We start from the raw sequence: 15410 nt of genomic DNA on the forward strand, positions 1-15410 counted from the left end.
TGCGCACGTGGCCAGCCCCAATTACTATGTCATGAGCGTCAAAAGGCTGTTTTTGGGCTGTTTTGATAATTTTTGAAATTTTAAGAGAGATTTTGGATATTTTCATGATCAAATAATTAATTAATGATTAAATGTGCATTTTCAAATCAAGGAGGTGTTAGAGGAATTACACGATCAAGGATCCATTCAAGTACGTAACACATTGATTTAAAAGCTATTATTTAACCCTAATTTCAAGCTATTCAAGTTATTTCCAAGTTATTGATCAAAGAAATGTTTCATGATAAATTTTTATTGAGCCGATTTCTCAAAGTTATGCTATGTTGAATGATTTATTGACATGTTATGAGTTTCCATGTCTTCAATTGTTTTCTTCTAACCCAAATATTCCATGAAATCTATTGTATACATGTGGATAACTCCATACTAATGGTAGGGTTCGTAAGCCTATAGTTTATGGGCCATTAGGAATGATATACTTTTATGTCTTAAAGGAGGCGGATTACAGTCAAAATTTTTTCCTATCGACTGTTCCGTCTTCAGACGAAGCGGTTCATTATTGTCTGTGGCTATGGAACATTATCTTACAAAAGCTATGCAAATGTTCAACGTTTCAAGTATCATGTTATGAAGTGACTATTTATTGATAAATGTATTTAAGCTTCAGTTTTATGTTAAACTGTTTATAAAAACTTATTTTATAAAACTATTTCACACTAAGTCTTTCGACTTACCGTTTTAAAATGTTTCCCTCTTTTCAGGTACAGAATCTGAACCTCCACATTCTGAACATACTGCTGCCAAGAAATTTAGGTTTCAATCATGAAAGGAATAGATTTGTTAAAAGTGTTTCTGTGTTTATTTGAATGTTTCCAAGTTTTATACCTATATTTTACTTGGTATTTATTAAAGGCATTTCAAATGGGTTACACTACAACTTTTCAATTATTTCAAAGGTCAAATACTGGCAAATGTTTCATGTTTTCATGTCAAAGGTCAGTTAGAATCGTCTCTGAGGTGGATGGTTTTGGTTGATATCACGCCACCTCCCGGGTCTAGAGCAGGTGACTTAGGAGGGGGGCTTCATCTCCTCTTCTCAATTTTGTTTCTTATATTTTTGAATAATTTATTGTTTTGTTTAAATCTCTTATTTCATCTTAACCATTTAAATCTCTTATTTCATCTTAACCATTTTCGACAAGATTCTTTAAAGCTACTTCATCTTTCTTATATTGAAGAATATCAACATCGTTTAAATATCATTTTGACATGATCTAAACGATCGCTTATCATAGTGAACACAATCGTTTAAATTCAAAGACATTTTTCATCGTTTAAAAAAACTACATGATCGTGTTGATACGATTTAAACGATCGCTTACAATAGTCAACACAATCGTTTAGCACGTCGTTAGATTTAAAGTTTTTAACAATTATTTACATTTGATTACATGATCGCTTACCATAATCACAACACGAACGTTTTTCATGATTAACACCATTGTTTATCATGATCAACACGATTATTAAATTTGAAGCATTTTTCTCAGTCGTTAAAAAAGAACTACACGATCGTGTATCATGACAGTAGTACATGGTTGTTCAAAAGAATATTACTCACGCACATGTGTGACCAATTAGTCATGTATGTTGACTGAAGCATTTTTTATATTTCTCATCGTGGGTCTATGGACTTTTTTCGTTTTCAAAATTGTTTATACAATGCAAATATCGTACTGGTTTTGCATATTTTCTTGTTTGATCTAAGAAATTTTTTAATCTCTCTACTAAAAGAAGTTTATGTTATACCTTATCAACATTTCGTCAACTTTTTTAAGTGTGGCGTAAGATAACACAACTTTCTAAACTTCACAACTCCTTGACAAAGACTATTCTTACAAAAGTTCGGTGTATGTGGTTCAACTAAAAAACCTCTATCTAATTAGTAATAATAATAAAGAAAGAAGAAGGATAAATTTCGATAGACAGTAATTCGGGGAGCAGTAAAAAGTAATTAGAGTTGTATGGGCATTGACAGATTGGAGAGGTGGGGTAAAAGTAAAAGACAACTTGAGACTGGCTTTTAACTTTAGGAGGTGTGGGGTGGGTGTTAAAAAAATAATAATAATAAATGAAAAGTAAATGGTTAATATTTTGGTTAATAGAATATTGCTAATGCTAATTGCAATGAGATTAATTATATTATTTATATAGAAAGTTGTACTCATCGGATGTGAAATTCTAGATTTGCCCTTATGAGCTAGGATCCTTTGCCTCCCTCCATAAGTCATGAATTTGAGTCAACCCAAATAAAGAAGGATTTGCGTATCTTCATTTATTTGAATATGTTGTTGGAATTAATTTATCCATCTCCCCCTATGAAGTACCCTATTATCCTATATACTTACTCTTCATTTTCTATCTTTATATTTAATACAACATCCTTTCCTCTTTGCTCATAACTTGTACAATATGAGCTATGCAGGTAGTTTTACTCTCTCTCTCTCTCTCTCTCTCTCTCTCTCTCTCTCTCTCATTTGATTTGATTTGAAGATTGTCAAAAAAATTATTGTTGTTAAACAAAAAAGTAGCTTACCAAAGTCCCTTCTTGTTCTATGTAGGTTGTAAAGGAAGTAAAGACAAAATGCATCCAAAGCTAAACTTTTTAAGTTTTTAACCTTTCCCTTCCTCCCGAACACCATCTTCTAAACCCTAGCCTTCTTGCACAAATTAAAATGGGGGATACTGGTCGTTCTAGAGATCTTCCATCCTGCACTATCTTGTACCCATCTTCCTCACTACTACTCATCGATAACCTCAAAGGCATCCTCAAGTTCTTGTTATATACAACCATCATAACTGATGGTCAGAAGAAATTGAAGGAGAGTAAAGAAAAAAATTGTCATCTCGCCGATCTGTCCGTGCACAGTCTTTCTTCATTCTCCCTATCAATGTTGTGTCTTTCTCACACTCTCTTTGAACTGTAAATATTTCCATTATCAATGGTCTATTCTGTCAATGTATAACCTTAATTAGTCATCTTGATCCTAATTATCTACAATAACTATTATGCATGTTGTTCTTTGACTTTGTAAAGTCAAAGTTGACAATGATGAGGTGGAAAAATAAGCTTGTGAGTCAAGTTAGGTTGCCTGTTGTTGGTTTTGGTTTTTGTATTTTTATAGTACTGTCGGAAATTAAACATGTTTTAATTAGATAAGTTAAATGTGAATTGATATATGAGTCGAAAAAAAAATGATTTATGCTTTTTAACTACTTTAGTTAGTTAATTAAATGTAGGATCTTTTTAATTGTTATGTTCAATTTAGTGTGAGTGATGTATCTTACATTTGCACAAAACAATCTTATAAATAAGATTTGATATATGGTATTGAAAAAACAATCAAGTGAAGAAGAATAAACAAACAAAGTTAATTATATTTAAGAGTATTCCAAATACCTCTTTTTTAATTTTTGTTTTTAAATATTCTATTTGGTAATTATTTATTTAGGGGGTGTCCATCACACAAACACATTTAATAGAAGTGGAATGAATAAAAATAGGAGAAAAAAAGACCTAACTAAAAAAAAAAGTTAAAGTTTTGTTTGAGAATCACTTTTTTAGTTTTGTATTATGATGCTATACAAAACCATAAATATCATACATCCCTCCCAGACAACTTACTCTCAACTTGAAAGACGGTGTGAAGCCAACAGATACTGTTCTCCTACTCAACAATACCTGTTAACCCTACTAGAACTATAAGTAACCAACTTAAAACATAATATAAGCAAAAATAAAATAGACTTGTATATTAATGTGGTGAAACCCAAAAACAACTATGAATCTAATATAGACATAAGTACATTAACCAAACCGTCAAAGATACTAATACAAACTCCTAGCAACCCACATCTAATACTACTAATACAAACCATGTACAGGCAGAAAATAGTACTGTACAATTGAAGAATTTGATGAAGACCTGAAAGGATCATGATCGTGGCTATCTGATTGAGTGTAGATCAATTGAAGTGATCGAGTTGAATGAATTAACAACTGAAGAAGGAACATAGATTGAAGAAATAAAGGAGAGACTTATTCCTGTACTGAATCAATATAATGATGTTTTTTATTAGCCATATACACCTTAAGGATGGCACATCATATACACCTTAAGGATGGTATGAATCCTGTTAATGTCAGACCATATTGTTACGCCTATCACCAGAAAGAAGAAATGGAAAAACTGGTCGGAGAGATGCTAGCCTCGGGTGTCATAAGACCAAGTGTGAGTCCTTATTCAAGCCCGGTGTTATTAGTTAAGAAAAAAGATGGAAGTTGGAGATTTTGCGTAGATTACCGAACTTTGAATAATGTCACGGTGCCAAATAAATTTCCAATTCCGATAGTAGAAGAATTATTTGACAAATTGGAAGGAGCATCGTTGTTTACTAAGATCAATTTGAAGGCTGGATATCATCAGATCGGAATGGCAGAGGAAGACGTGGAGAAGACTGCCTTTCGAACACATGAAGGTCATTATGAGTTTTTAGTAATGCCCTTGGGCTAACTAATGCTCCGGCTACCTTCCAATCATTGATGAATTCGATATTCAAGCCCTATTTGAGGAGGTCTGTCTTAGACTTCTTTGATGATATATTGATCTATAGTAGAAACATTGAAGATCATTTGAAACATATAGAGGTAGTCCTTACGGTTTTGAGAAAACATGAGTTGTTGGCAAACCGAAAGAAACGCGGTTTTGGTAAGGCTAGAGTTGAGTATCTGGGGCATCTAATATCTGAGGAGTAAAAGTGGATCCGAACAAAATCAAGTCAATAGCCGAATGGCCCAAACCAGCAAATATACGTGAAACACGTGGTTTTCTTGGGTTAACTAGGTATTACCAAAGATTTTTTCACCAATATGGAGCTATTACAGCTCCACTTGCCCCACCACTAAAGAAAGGAGGATTCAGCTGGAAGAAGGAAGCAGATGAAGCCTTTGAAAAATTGAAAGAAGCAATGATGTGTCTTCCGGTATTGGCTTTGCCTAAGTTTGATAGACCTTTTGAGATTGAAACTGATGTCTCTGGTTATGGAGTGGAAGCTATATTAATACAAGACAAACGCCCTATTACTTTTTACAGCCATACATTAGCCATAAGGGATAGAGGCAGGCCAGTGTATGAGAGGGAGTTAATGGATGTGGTTTTAGCAGTGCAAAGATGGAGACCATATCTGTGGGGCACCCGATTTATTGTGAGAACTAATAAAAAATCATTAAAATTCTTGCTAGAGCAGCGTGTAATACAGCCACAGTATCAAAGATGGCTTGTCAAATTATTGGGATATACCTTTGAAGTGGAATATAAATGAGGAACAGAAAATAAAGCAGTTGACGCTCTTTCAAGAATTCCTCCTTAGCCCAACTATGTAATATGACAGCCTCAATTTTTCTTGATTGAAAACAATTAAAGAAGAGGTGGAGAAGGATGAAAATTGCAGAAGATTATAGCTGAGATAAGTGGAGAACAAGATCATCAAGATGGCAAATTTAAGATATACAGTGGTATGTTGAGATCATACAAAGATAGGTTGGTATTGTCGCAATCGTCCAAGTTAATACAAATCATCTTGCAAAGCTATCATGATTCCGTTGTAGGAGGCCATTCTGGTTTTCTTCGTACTTATAAAAGGATAATAGAGGAGCTGTATTGGCAAGGAATGAAATCTGTCATTAAAAGATATTGTGTCGAATGTTTGGTGTGTCAACGTAATAAAACTTTGTGTCTATCCCCAGCAGGTTTACTGCTACCATTGGACATTCTTACACAAGTTTGGAGCAACATATCCATGGACTTTGTGGATGGATTACCGAAGGCAGCTGGTTTTTGAAGTTATTTTTTTGTAGTAGTAGACCTACTGAGTAAGTACGATCATTTCCTGCCACTCAAACACCCATATCCTGCGAAATCAGTAGCTAAACTGTTTGTCAAAGAGGTGGTTCGGCTTTATGGTTTCCCTACATCCATTGTGTCGGATAGAGACAAGGTGTTCCTTAGCAATTTTTGGAGGGAAATGTTTCGTTTGGCTAGAACAAAACTGAATAAGAGCTCTGCGTATCACCCTCAATTCAACGGCCAAGCTGAAGTGGTGAATAGAGGGGTTGAGGTGTATTTACAATGCTTTTGTAATGAAAAGCCTAAGGAATGGATTAAGTGGTTACCACGGGCCGAGTATGGTTATAATACCACTTTCCAGAGGGCTTTAGGTATGACACCTTTTCAAGTGGTTTATGGGTGTAAACCTCCATCTTTACTGTACTATGGTGATCAAGCAACTTCAAACGTTACCTTAGATGAACAGTTGATGGAAAGAAATTCAATATTATTGTCTCTAAGGGAACATTTAAGGCTGGCACAAGATCAGACGAAGAAATATGCTGACCAAAGGAGGCGACGTGTAGAATATGAAGTGGGAGATCTTGTCTTTTTAAAGATAAGACCATATCGTCAATTGTCCTTGAGGAGAAAGAGAAATGAAAAGCTCTCTTCAAAGTATTTCGGTCCTTCTAAAATCCTTGAGAGGATCGGGCCAGTGGCATATAAGCTAGAGTTACCCATGGGTTCTTTAATCCACCCTGTTTTTCATGTATCCCAATTGAAAAGATTGGTGCACTACTACAAAATCTACTTTACTTGACACTAGGCATTTTTACATACTTGACGCTTTTGTTAAAAAAACGTCAAGTATTGACAATTTTAAAGGAAAAATGTCAAGTATAGTCACAAAATAGCGGAGTTTTTCACGGAGTTTTTCGGATAATTTTACGCTAACCTTTACTTGACGTTTTTTCCGCGTCAAGTATAAAGGACATTTTACTTGACGTTGTATTCGTGTCAAGTATTGTGAAACGTTACTTGACGCGAAAACAATGTCAAGTATAGTTTAAAGAAGACAAAATTTTCAACAAAATTTTCGAATTATTTTTACTTGACGTTTTGTGTCACGTCAAGTATAGTTGAGATTGTACTTGACGGTTTTAGTATCAAGTATACTTATATCCCGATACATATGATAGATACACCTAGATATGATTATCTTAATTTTGTAAATGGCTAACATAGGAGAATGCCCATAACATTTTTTGTGTAAATGTTTTGTTCATAGCCATTATACTTATAGATGATGTAATAGATGCAAGGGGATAGAGACTTTAGTTTTGATATATAAGATAGCTATTATTATTGGTTATATAAGAGGTAGCTATTATTATTGTTGATTTTGGAATGGGTCACAGATAGGAAATTTTAGTTGGCTATATTTGGATTGAAATTGTGTAATCATTGATGACATTGGTGAGAACAAATGAAATTATTGTTGGTTTACTTAATTATTTTGTCATTTTTTTGTTGCGTAACTATACTGGTTCTGAAAAGTTTATTTTGTTGATGGATATGTTTTATTGAAACAAATGTGCTAAATGCAAAAACCAGAAAATGAAAAATTTGTATATTTAATATATATTAATAAACAGTACTATACATAACGTTTAAATATATGTCAAGTATACGATATTCCTTTACATGTAAAAACGTCAAGTATATGTTTTTTACTTGACACGTAGAAGGCGTCAACTATACAACATTACTTGACACATAAAAGGTGAACTTTGATGGATTACTTGACGTTAATACAGTGTCAAGTAAACGTATATTTGATGGTTTTTTAGTGTCAAGTAAACGGATACTTGACGGTGTTTAGTGTCAAGTAAACGTATACTTGACAGTGTTTTAGTGTCACGTAAACGTATACTTGATGGTGTTTAAGTGTCAAGTATACTTATACTTGACGGTGTTGTAGTGTCAAGTATACGTATACTTGACGATTTTTTAGTGTCAAGTAATTAGACTATACTTGACAATCGATTACTTGACGCTTTTAAAAACGTCAAGTAAACGTTTACTTGACACTGTCTTAACGTCAAGTAATCCGATTTTTGTAGTAGCGGTGGGAGAGCATACTGATGTGCAGCCAACATTATAGCAGTTGGATGAGAATTTTGTATGGAAAACAAGCCCTGTTGAAGCTATTGATTATCGCAAAAACAAGGCAGGCAAGTGGAAAGTTATGGTGAGTTAGGAAGGGCTACCAATTCATGAGGCAACATGGGAATTGTATGAGGATGTGCACGACAGATATCCTAACCTTCACCTTGATGACAAGGTGAATTTGGAAGAAAGGAGTAATGATAGACCTCCAATATTATTCCAGTGCAGTAGAAAAAATAAGAGAAAGGACTAGTGGGAATGGCATTATTATAATAAATGACTATTAATAGTAAGTTTGTTAGAAGTTGTTATGTTAGTGGAAAATCGGTGGGAGTGAGTATAAATAGATTCTTTGGGCGGGAAATTGAGTAGTGAAGTTTTGGAGAGTTTAGTGACTTGTTCTTCTTGAGCGAAGAAAACAAGAGAAACATTGTAATTGAATTAAGATTTACTCAATTCAATTCTTCCTGTATCTAATTCATACAATCAATAAACTTTAGAGAATACATTCAAAGAAATTGGTACCTATCAACATACTAGCTAAAACTCATAGAAAATTCTAGCAGATAGGTAGTTAAAGTCAAGTGTCGGGTCGCTTTTCTCTTTTTGTCTATTGCCTGAAATGGCTTACTATTGTATCATGGAATAGGGTTTCCATGCCTAAATTTTCCTCTCGTAAATACACAGAGATTTATGGTATAACTGAAAAAGAATGTTTGAGATAAGTTGTTGCGTTTGATAAACATGTGTTTGTTTGCCTTCCTAAAATGTATTTATAGAAACTGTTTGATACTCATGATCTATACAACGTGTTTAGTGTTTAAAATCAATCACTCATTGAGTTTTAGCTCATGCTTTCCAAAATCATTTTCTTACTTTCCAGGTACAAATTGTGAACCCGACACCTGATTTTGACTACCTATTTGCTAGTCTTTTGAGAGTATTAGCTAGTATGTTCTATAGTAGCATCTTTCTGTCTGTACAGGCTTTTATAAGTACTAGATGTGGGTTGTTAGGAGTATGTATTAGTAACTTTGACAGTTTGGTTAGTGTACTTATGTCTATATCAAACTCATACTTGTGTTTTGGGTTGCACTACATGTTTATATATATATTTGTTTTGTATCTGTTGTATGTTATGTTTTAAGTTGGTTAGTTATAGTTTTAGTAGGGTCAGCTGGTATCATTGAGTAGGAAACGGTATTTGTTGGCTTCATGCCGTCATCCAGACCAAGAGTAGATGGTCTAGGAGAGGGTGTGAATCTTGATCCTGCAATCAAGCACATTTCAACAAAGTGGGCATTGTGTTGCCTTTTCCATCAAACTGCAAGAACTTTTGGGTGGTTGGTACTCAAAAGACATTCTCAAATTGTCATTCTTTTAGAAGTATGAGATGAGGCTCCATGCTCGGCCTTGATAGAGTTTGTGATCATATCCTACAGCTACTAGACTGACAGGGAGGCAACAAAAGTTTATTGTTGTGAATGGCTTTCCTGTACCATGTTTTTCCCTTTGTCATCGGCCTTGACAGTAGGAGCTTCGTTGGACTTACCAGTTTCACGAGCCTACATTTGATCTCTCAAGGTTGCAGTTTTGTAGTCTTGTTCCTCGATAGCTTTCATCAGAAGATTACATGCTCCCCATCTCTATCATGTCTGCCTCGACTATTACATTAGTCGTCATAATAGGTATCACGTGAGGGAGTGATTCCCTCTTTGACGTGTTAGAGGTAGAATCAAAGTTATCATACAATGAATTCTCTTTGATGACAATCTCATCTTTAGGAGACTCCATCAACTGCTTTAAAATGCTCTATGCGATGGCAAAACTTTGTCCATGTTCTTCGGTGATCTCCTTTAAATGACTACGGGTGATAGACCCCAATTCCAACTGGGGACACGCAAAAAATCTAATGAATCTCAAATTCAATTATTTAGAAATTTATAATAACGTGACAATTTCTAATTGGACCATAATTTCTCATTCAACAATATCTGCACAAAGAAATAGAAGTAAAATAAAACAAGAAATATTAAAATGTTACTACTGATAGAACACCAACTACATATGTATGCTCTTATTTGATTGATAAAACTCAGGTATTACAAATACGAGTTGACAGAGTATCAGTTCGGAAATAGAAATGCAGAAGAAACGTAAAGGACAACAAAAGAACTATTTCCCCCTGCCTCTCCTATCTCTCAAGGATGAAAGCAGAAAACTAATCACAAAACGATTCCCCTCTCCTTTCCAGCCTCCCTTCTGTTTAACCACTCTTTCCTCTAACTAACTGTGGTCCCATTCCTAGTGCTCGCACTCTTTATCACACGTGCACTCCCTTTCGTCCCTTTCCAACTATATTGCAATACAATTGGAGGTCTAACAGTTACCAAACAATTTATGGCATGAAAAGGTAATGAAATAAGTACGTCATTCTCTTGTCTCAAAGAGGGAATGAAGAAGAATTTCCAGGCTTCCATGTGAACTCCAAGTGGATTTTACCACATGAAAGATTTATAGTATTGAAAAATTAAACTCAAAAAAAGGAAGAAATGAAGAATTTGGGGTGGGGTGGAGTATTGATAATACAGACCTGTCAGACGGGGAGAGGCAACTTAGACTTGCACAGAACTGAGATCAACTGGAATTTTGTAGAAACACTTTTTCTTATGCCCCTAAGTCTCCCCGATCTACTCCCTGTAATAGAAAGTACAAGTTTGCAGCACTCAAAGTTAAGTTGCTCTTCTTGATAAAATTTCCAGTACTAACCTATTGCCTAAGGGAAACACACAAATTCTGAAGCGTCAAATAACAGGAAGAAAATAAAAATTAAATGCTTCAATGAACCACATCAACTCAATCCCAGTAAATTTATAAATAAAATAAAATGAAAAATTTATGTAGCGCAAGAGAAATCATCTGGTAATCACAATTTGATAAACCAAAAGTACTTCTATTGCTTTTGATACCTGCAGATGCACACACATCATCCAGACATGGCACACTAGTCAAACAAAATTATCCATACTTCTAAGCTACATAGCATTAACCAGTCTATGATATAAAAGAATAAATTCAGGGTGGAAGAGTTAGCAACCGCAACTATGCTTTGAGCATGGGGGACCAATAATGGGTTTTTGAGAAATGCCTTAGGGTGCATTAGGATTGAACCAATAATGGCTTTTTGATTAATGCCTTAGGGTGCATTGGGATTGATTTTTTAAGCATTTACGTACACCTTTTCTGCACTTATAAACACTTTTTTAAACACTTAAAAAGTCAATCCAAACATGCACTTAATCTATTCATGCAGGCACATGGGCAGCTGCAACAGTTTGTCCCAATAGCTTGTAAACTTCTTTTACAAAAGAAAATGTGGGCAAAACCAGTCACAGGGAGTTCAATAGAGCCTCTTCTAGTTATCTCAACCTATTGAGAGGAGAAATATTATTTAGACTCGTTCTCTCGCCAAACTACTCAGCCATTTCCTACTTAACTCAGTCTCACCGAACATCATTTACATCACTCGAGTAATAAAGTGTAGCCCCCTCTTGGCATTGATTAAAGAACAAATGCATAGCATCAACTTTAACCCTACTCCTAAAGCGCAAGTTAAGTGAATTACGGTTCTATGTCATCAAAGTTCACATCTGCTAGCTACTGTCATTATAAAATTATATGATGGATATAAAGGTATAAAGAATTATTAAACTGATAAGAGAAAAAGTTACTCACGTTACTCATGCGTGTAAAACTAACCTGAACATTTATCTAGTCAGATGGGTATGAAGAGAGACTACATGTAGGTCTGATCACAAAACTGGATTTTGTGCGACTTTCTGGTTAACCCCACCAATACTTCGATATTCATGCAGCTTTCTTGCATTGTAGTTTCTGATACCATTTCTGAATAGAGTGCTCGCTGTAAACTTTCTTGTGCAGGATGAAGAAATCTTTCTGCTCCTTTCAGTTACTTTCTTTTTCAAATAATCAGATGTGAGAGCTTGAACTGATTTAATAAGACACAATGATCAAGGAGTCAGATGGTATTTGGACTAAAAGATTGTCTTCGTTCCAAACTATTAGTTATTAAAACTATGTATTAGAAATGGAAGGTATTTGGTTATTTTCTTTTTTCTCCTTATGAATAACAAGTCGTTTGAAAATAATATTATGATGGAAGCACTGGAAGTTTGGTTAAGATCCAACAAGGGAGTCAAAAAAGCACGAAGTTTGAAGAAATCAAAAAGCTTATCCATGAAAGCCAATCATCAACAGATGCAATGCCTTCGATAAAAAGTGAAACAGTTAGTTCTTAATCAAATTAGAACCCAAAGCATACAGCTAATTTAGTGATTGAATTGATCGTCAAATCGTTCAACTCAATTAAGATCCCTACCAGAATGGGAACCAGATAAATTCAGAGCATGATCTTTGAGTCTATTTATCTTCTCGATGACTTCTGTGTGTTTAAAGGAACCATGTGATGTGTAGTTTGCAGTATCACTCTGCTGAAGGCTTGACAGTGCTTGCTCATATGCCTACCGAAGAAAACTGTCAATAAGTTATCCGTATTGAATGAGACTAATTAAATCCATAGTTTCATTGTATTGAAGGAGAAAAGTAACTGAATACTATAAACTAGAGCTGCAATAAGAGAATTAGACACAAGAGATAAAAAAATAATCTCAAGAACTAAAAGTTGATAGGCCTGGAGTGAAAAATGATGTTCTGCATAGTACAAAGGCAGGAGGTCCTATGTTCAATGTTACCATCCAATGTCATTTTCACTCCAATTTATACTGATTTCCACTTGTCGAGTTTTCTACAAATTTCTACACCCCACAAACGAGGGGAATTATTAAAGTGTTGATATAATTACATTTTCCATCCATAAACTTAAGTTTTTTTGGTTCAGTAGTGATTTAACAAGACATGCTCATTTCTAGGGGGTTAAGTTGCGTTAGACTCTTACTCTACCAAACCTCAGTTTCCTGTTACCGATTGCTCAATGCTCCTACAACAGATTTCCCCACTGTTCTAATATTCCACTTACCCTATTGTCTTCGTAGCACTTACCCTATTGTCTTCGTAGCCCAATCACAGTCTTTCCTACCATACACCGATGTAAACTGAGCTAGTTGTGCAGATGGTAGAAAGATTAATTGGCAGCAATGGCATTATTCTTGTTCTAATTATGTCCCAGTAGTGATCATTCAAACAGAAATCTTACCACATTAATGTATCGAGTCTAGGTAAGCCATTATCATGGACTCACTAGTGCTGTTGCACACTTATGGGTAGAAGTTGTGCACCATACATTTAACTTTTCTTCTTTCTCACCATTGATTTTACTTTGTGATATGATTAGTGTTCATTCCAAAATCTTGAAATCCATAATCATTCTGTTCTCGTTTAATAAATATGCATGTTCTTCAATGTTCTTCATGAGCATATTCTTCAATTCAAACCATGTGAAAACTAACTCACAGACATTCTGACAAAGACTCTCCTTACCCATCGTTTTCTCTACTTAATAACTTGCCTTTAGATTTGTTCAGTTTGATGATGTTTCCTTTCTCTTTCTTGAAACCTACCCATAGTTTGCATAGTACCATCACTGACAAAGCTTTTCCTTATGATCTTAGCCACAACAAACATATCACCAGAAAAACTTAGCCACTGTTTATGCTGAGTTATTCTTGTTTCAGAATTCTTCAGACAAGGCTTTTCGTTGCACTACTATTCATAGCAGCAGTGTACTGCAAACATCCATTTCATATGCTTTCTTAATTTTCCACAAGACAAATGCACTTTTGTTAAGCATTTGGTTTCACTTCATATCTCACATTCTCATAATAAGCAGATACATAAGCGGTCCAATGCAGGACATAACATGTAGAACTTTTATTGGACAAAATCCTCTACCAAAGTGTTAGAGAAAAATCTTAAGCAATTACATAAATAGGAGAAATCACCATAGTCCTTACCTTTATGGCAATTGAGAAAAAGCCAGCATGCAATGAATGCTCAGCGAAGTTTAACCATTCTGCGTGTGATACTTGAAGCCATGGTTGATTGAAAGACTTCAGTACCCGAAAATTCAAGGCCTCGTATCTCAAAGCTAAGCAACTCTAGAAGCATGAAAGTATAAGTAGAACAATAGAGAAACATTCACATCTGCTAACAAATTCATCATTTAGCATGGAGTACGGACACCAAAACTAGGAAATTCATGAACGATTACAGAAGAAAAACTGAAGGATCACAGATACAAAAGAGTAGGCAATTCGTTCAAAAAGCATGAACGATCACAGAGAGTTAATCAAATAAATAATCACCTCACCTCAATGTCTCCAACGAGGGCAAAAGCTCGAACAAGAAATTCGATGACTAGAAGCTTTTGATCATCAGTTTTCTCAGCGGTTTCACGAATGATAGATAGAGATTCAAATCTGAGAAGTTCAGAAAAGCTGGATTTAACATCCGCCAACGAGGTCGCGTCTTTGGAAGCGGGAAATAATTCCAGAATTCGCAGAGTAGAATCATCAAATCTGTGGAAATCTTGAGCGGTAAAGAATCAGAGAAAAATGTAACGTAGAGATTAAGGATGGAACATAAGATTAAATGAGTTGAATAAGAGGTGAGAGTGAATAGCCAAACCAAACCTTCGGCTTCTGAGGCGCGAAAGAAAGAGAGAGTATGAACAGAACATCAATTAATAATCGGTGGGAAAGGAAAGCTTTGTTCTTCTAAATCCGAAATTGGTATTGAGTTTATATAATAATATGAAATGACAATGAGTTCATCACAATAGAATACAATTGTAGGGAGTAACCTTATTGAAAATACTATAATAGTAGATAATATAGATAAGAATACAAACTAAGGTCGACGCATTCCACCCAACATCACAATGCACAATTTATATATTTGATTTGCTGTGGATTTAGAATTATAATAACTTTTGTTTTCATAACAATCATGATTAATCATCAAATCAAATAACTGCAACCTTACCTTAACTCAAAAATGGTAGATTTTGAATGCAAATAATTTAAAAATATTTTTAAAAATAGCAAAATAAATTAAAATATTTATAAGTTATAGTAAAATTTTGAGTTCTATCAAGATAGAAACCGATAGACTTTTACCACTTTTCAATCGATGTCACTATATTAGTGTCTATTAATAATTATCATTGATAGAATCTAACAACTATCCAATAATTTAATTTAATTTTTATTTCTTTAAATCAAAGGTAACAAAATCCATAAATATTAAAGTCTATAAAGTAACCACGTTTTTCGTTAAGTTTCAAATTTGCCTTTTATTGGTTTTGAATATTCTGGG

The 15410-nt window shown here is 34.5% G+C and overlaps 1 protein-coding gene across 4 annotated transcripts; it reads right to left on the reverse strand.

Moving 5' to 3' along the window:
* Positions 1–3540: 3540 nt before the first annotated feature.
* On the reverse strand, positions 3541–14891 carry LOC103502216 (protein DOUBLE-STRAND BREAK FORMATION). Of its 4 annotated transcripts, none has more exons than XR_007815764.1 (7): positions 14726–14890; positions 14404–14611; positions 14048–14191; positions 12457–12598; positions 11817–12066; positions 10651–10754; positions 3541–3742 (listed from the first exon to the last, which is right to left on the reverse strand). XR_007815764.1 is itself a non-coding variant. In XM_051079780.1 (5 exons), exons 1-5 carry the CDS (start codon positions 14770–14772, stop codon positions 11870–11872), a joined length of 738 nt encoding a protein of 245 aa, XP_050935737.1. In that variant the 5' UTR covers positions 14773–14891; the 3' UTR covers positions 11789–11869. The 4 variants fall into 4 exon arrangements, 1 of the variants encoding a protein (XP_050935737.1); XR_007815763.1 differs by lacking the exon at positions 3541–3742 and adding an exon at positions 9392–9947; XR_007815761.1 differs by lacking the exon at positions 3541–3742 and adding an exon at positions 10110–10412.
* Positions 14892–15410: the final 519 nt, after the last annotated feature.

This window comes from Cucumis melo, chromosome 12 (assembly GCF_025177605.1).
Source record: "Cucumis melo cultivar AY chromosome 12, USDA_Cmelo_AY_1.0, whole genome shotgun sequence".
Classification (NCBI taxonomy): Eukaryota; Viridiplantae; Streptophyta; class Magnoliopsida; order Cucurbitales; family Cucurbitaceae; genus Cucumis; species Cucumis melo.

Excerpts from the sequence above, each read along its gene's own strand:
- LOC103502216 (XM_051079780.1), bottom strand. The coding sequence starts at position 14,772 with ATGTTCTGTTCATACTCTCTCTTTCTTTCGCGCCTCAGAAGCCGAAG. Across the intron at positions 14,192-14,403 it reads CCCTCGTTGGAGACATTGAG|AGTTGCTTAGCTTTGAGATA; the intron begins GTGAGGTGATTA and ends TCATGCTTCTAG. Across the intron at positions 12,067-12,456 it reads TTTATCTGGTTCCCATTCTG|TTCAAGCTCTCACATCTGAT; the intron begins GTAGGGATCTTA and ends TTATTAAATCAG.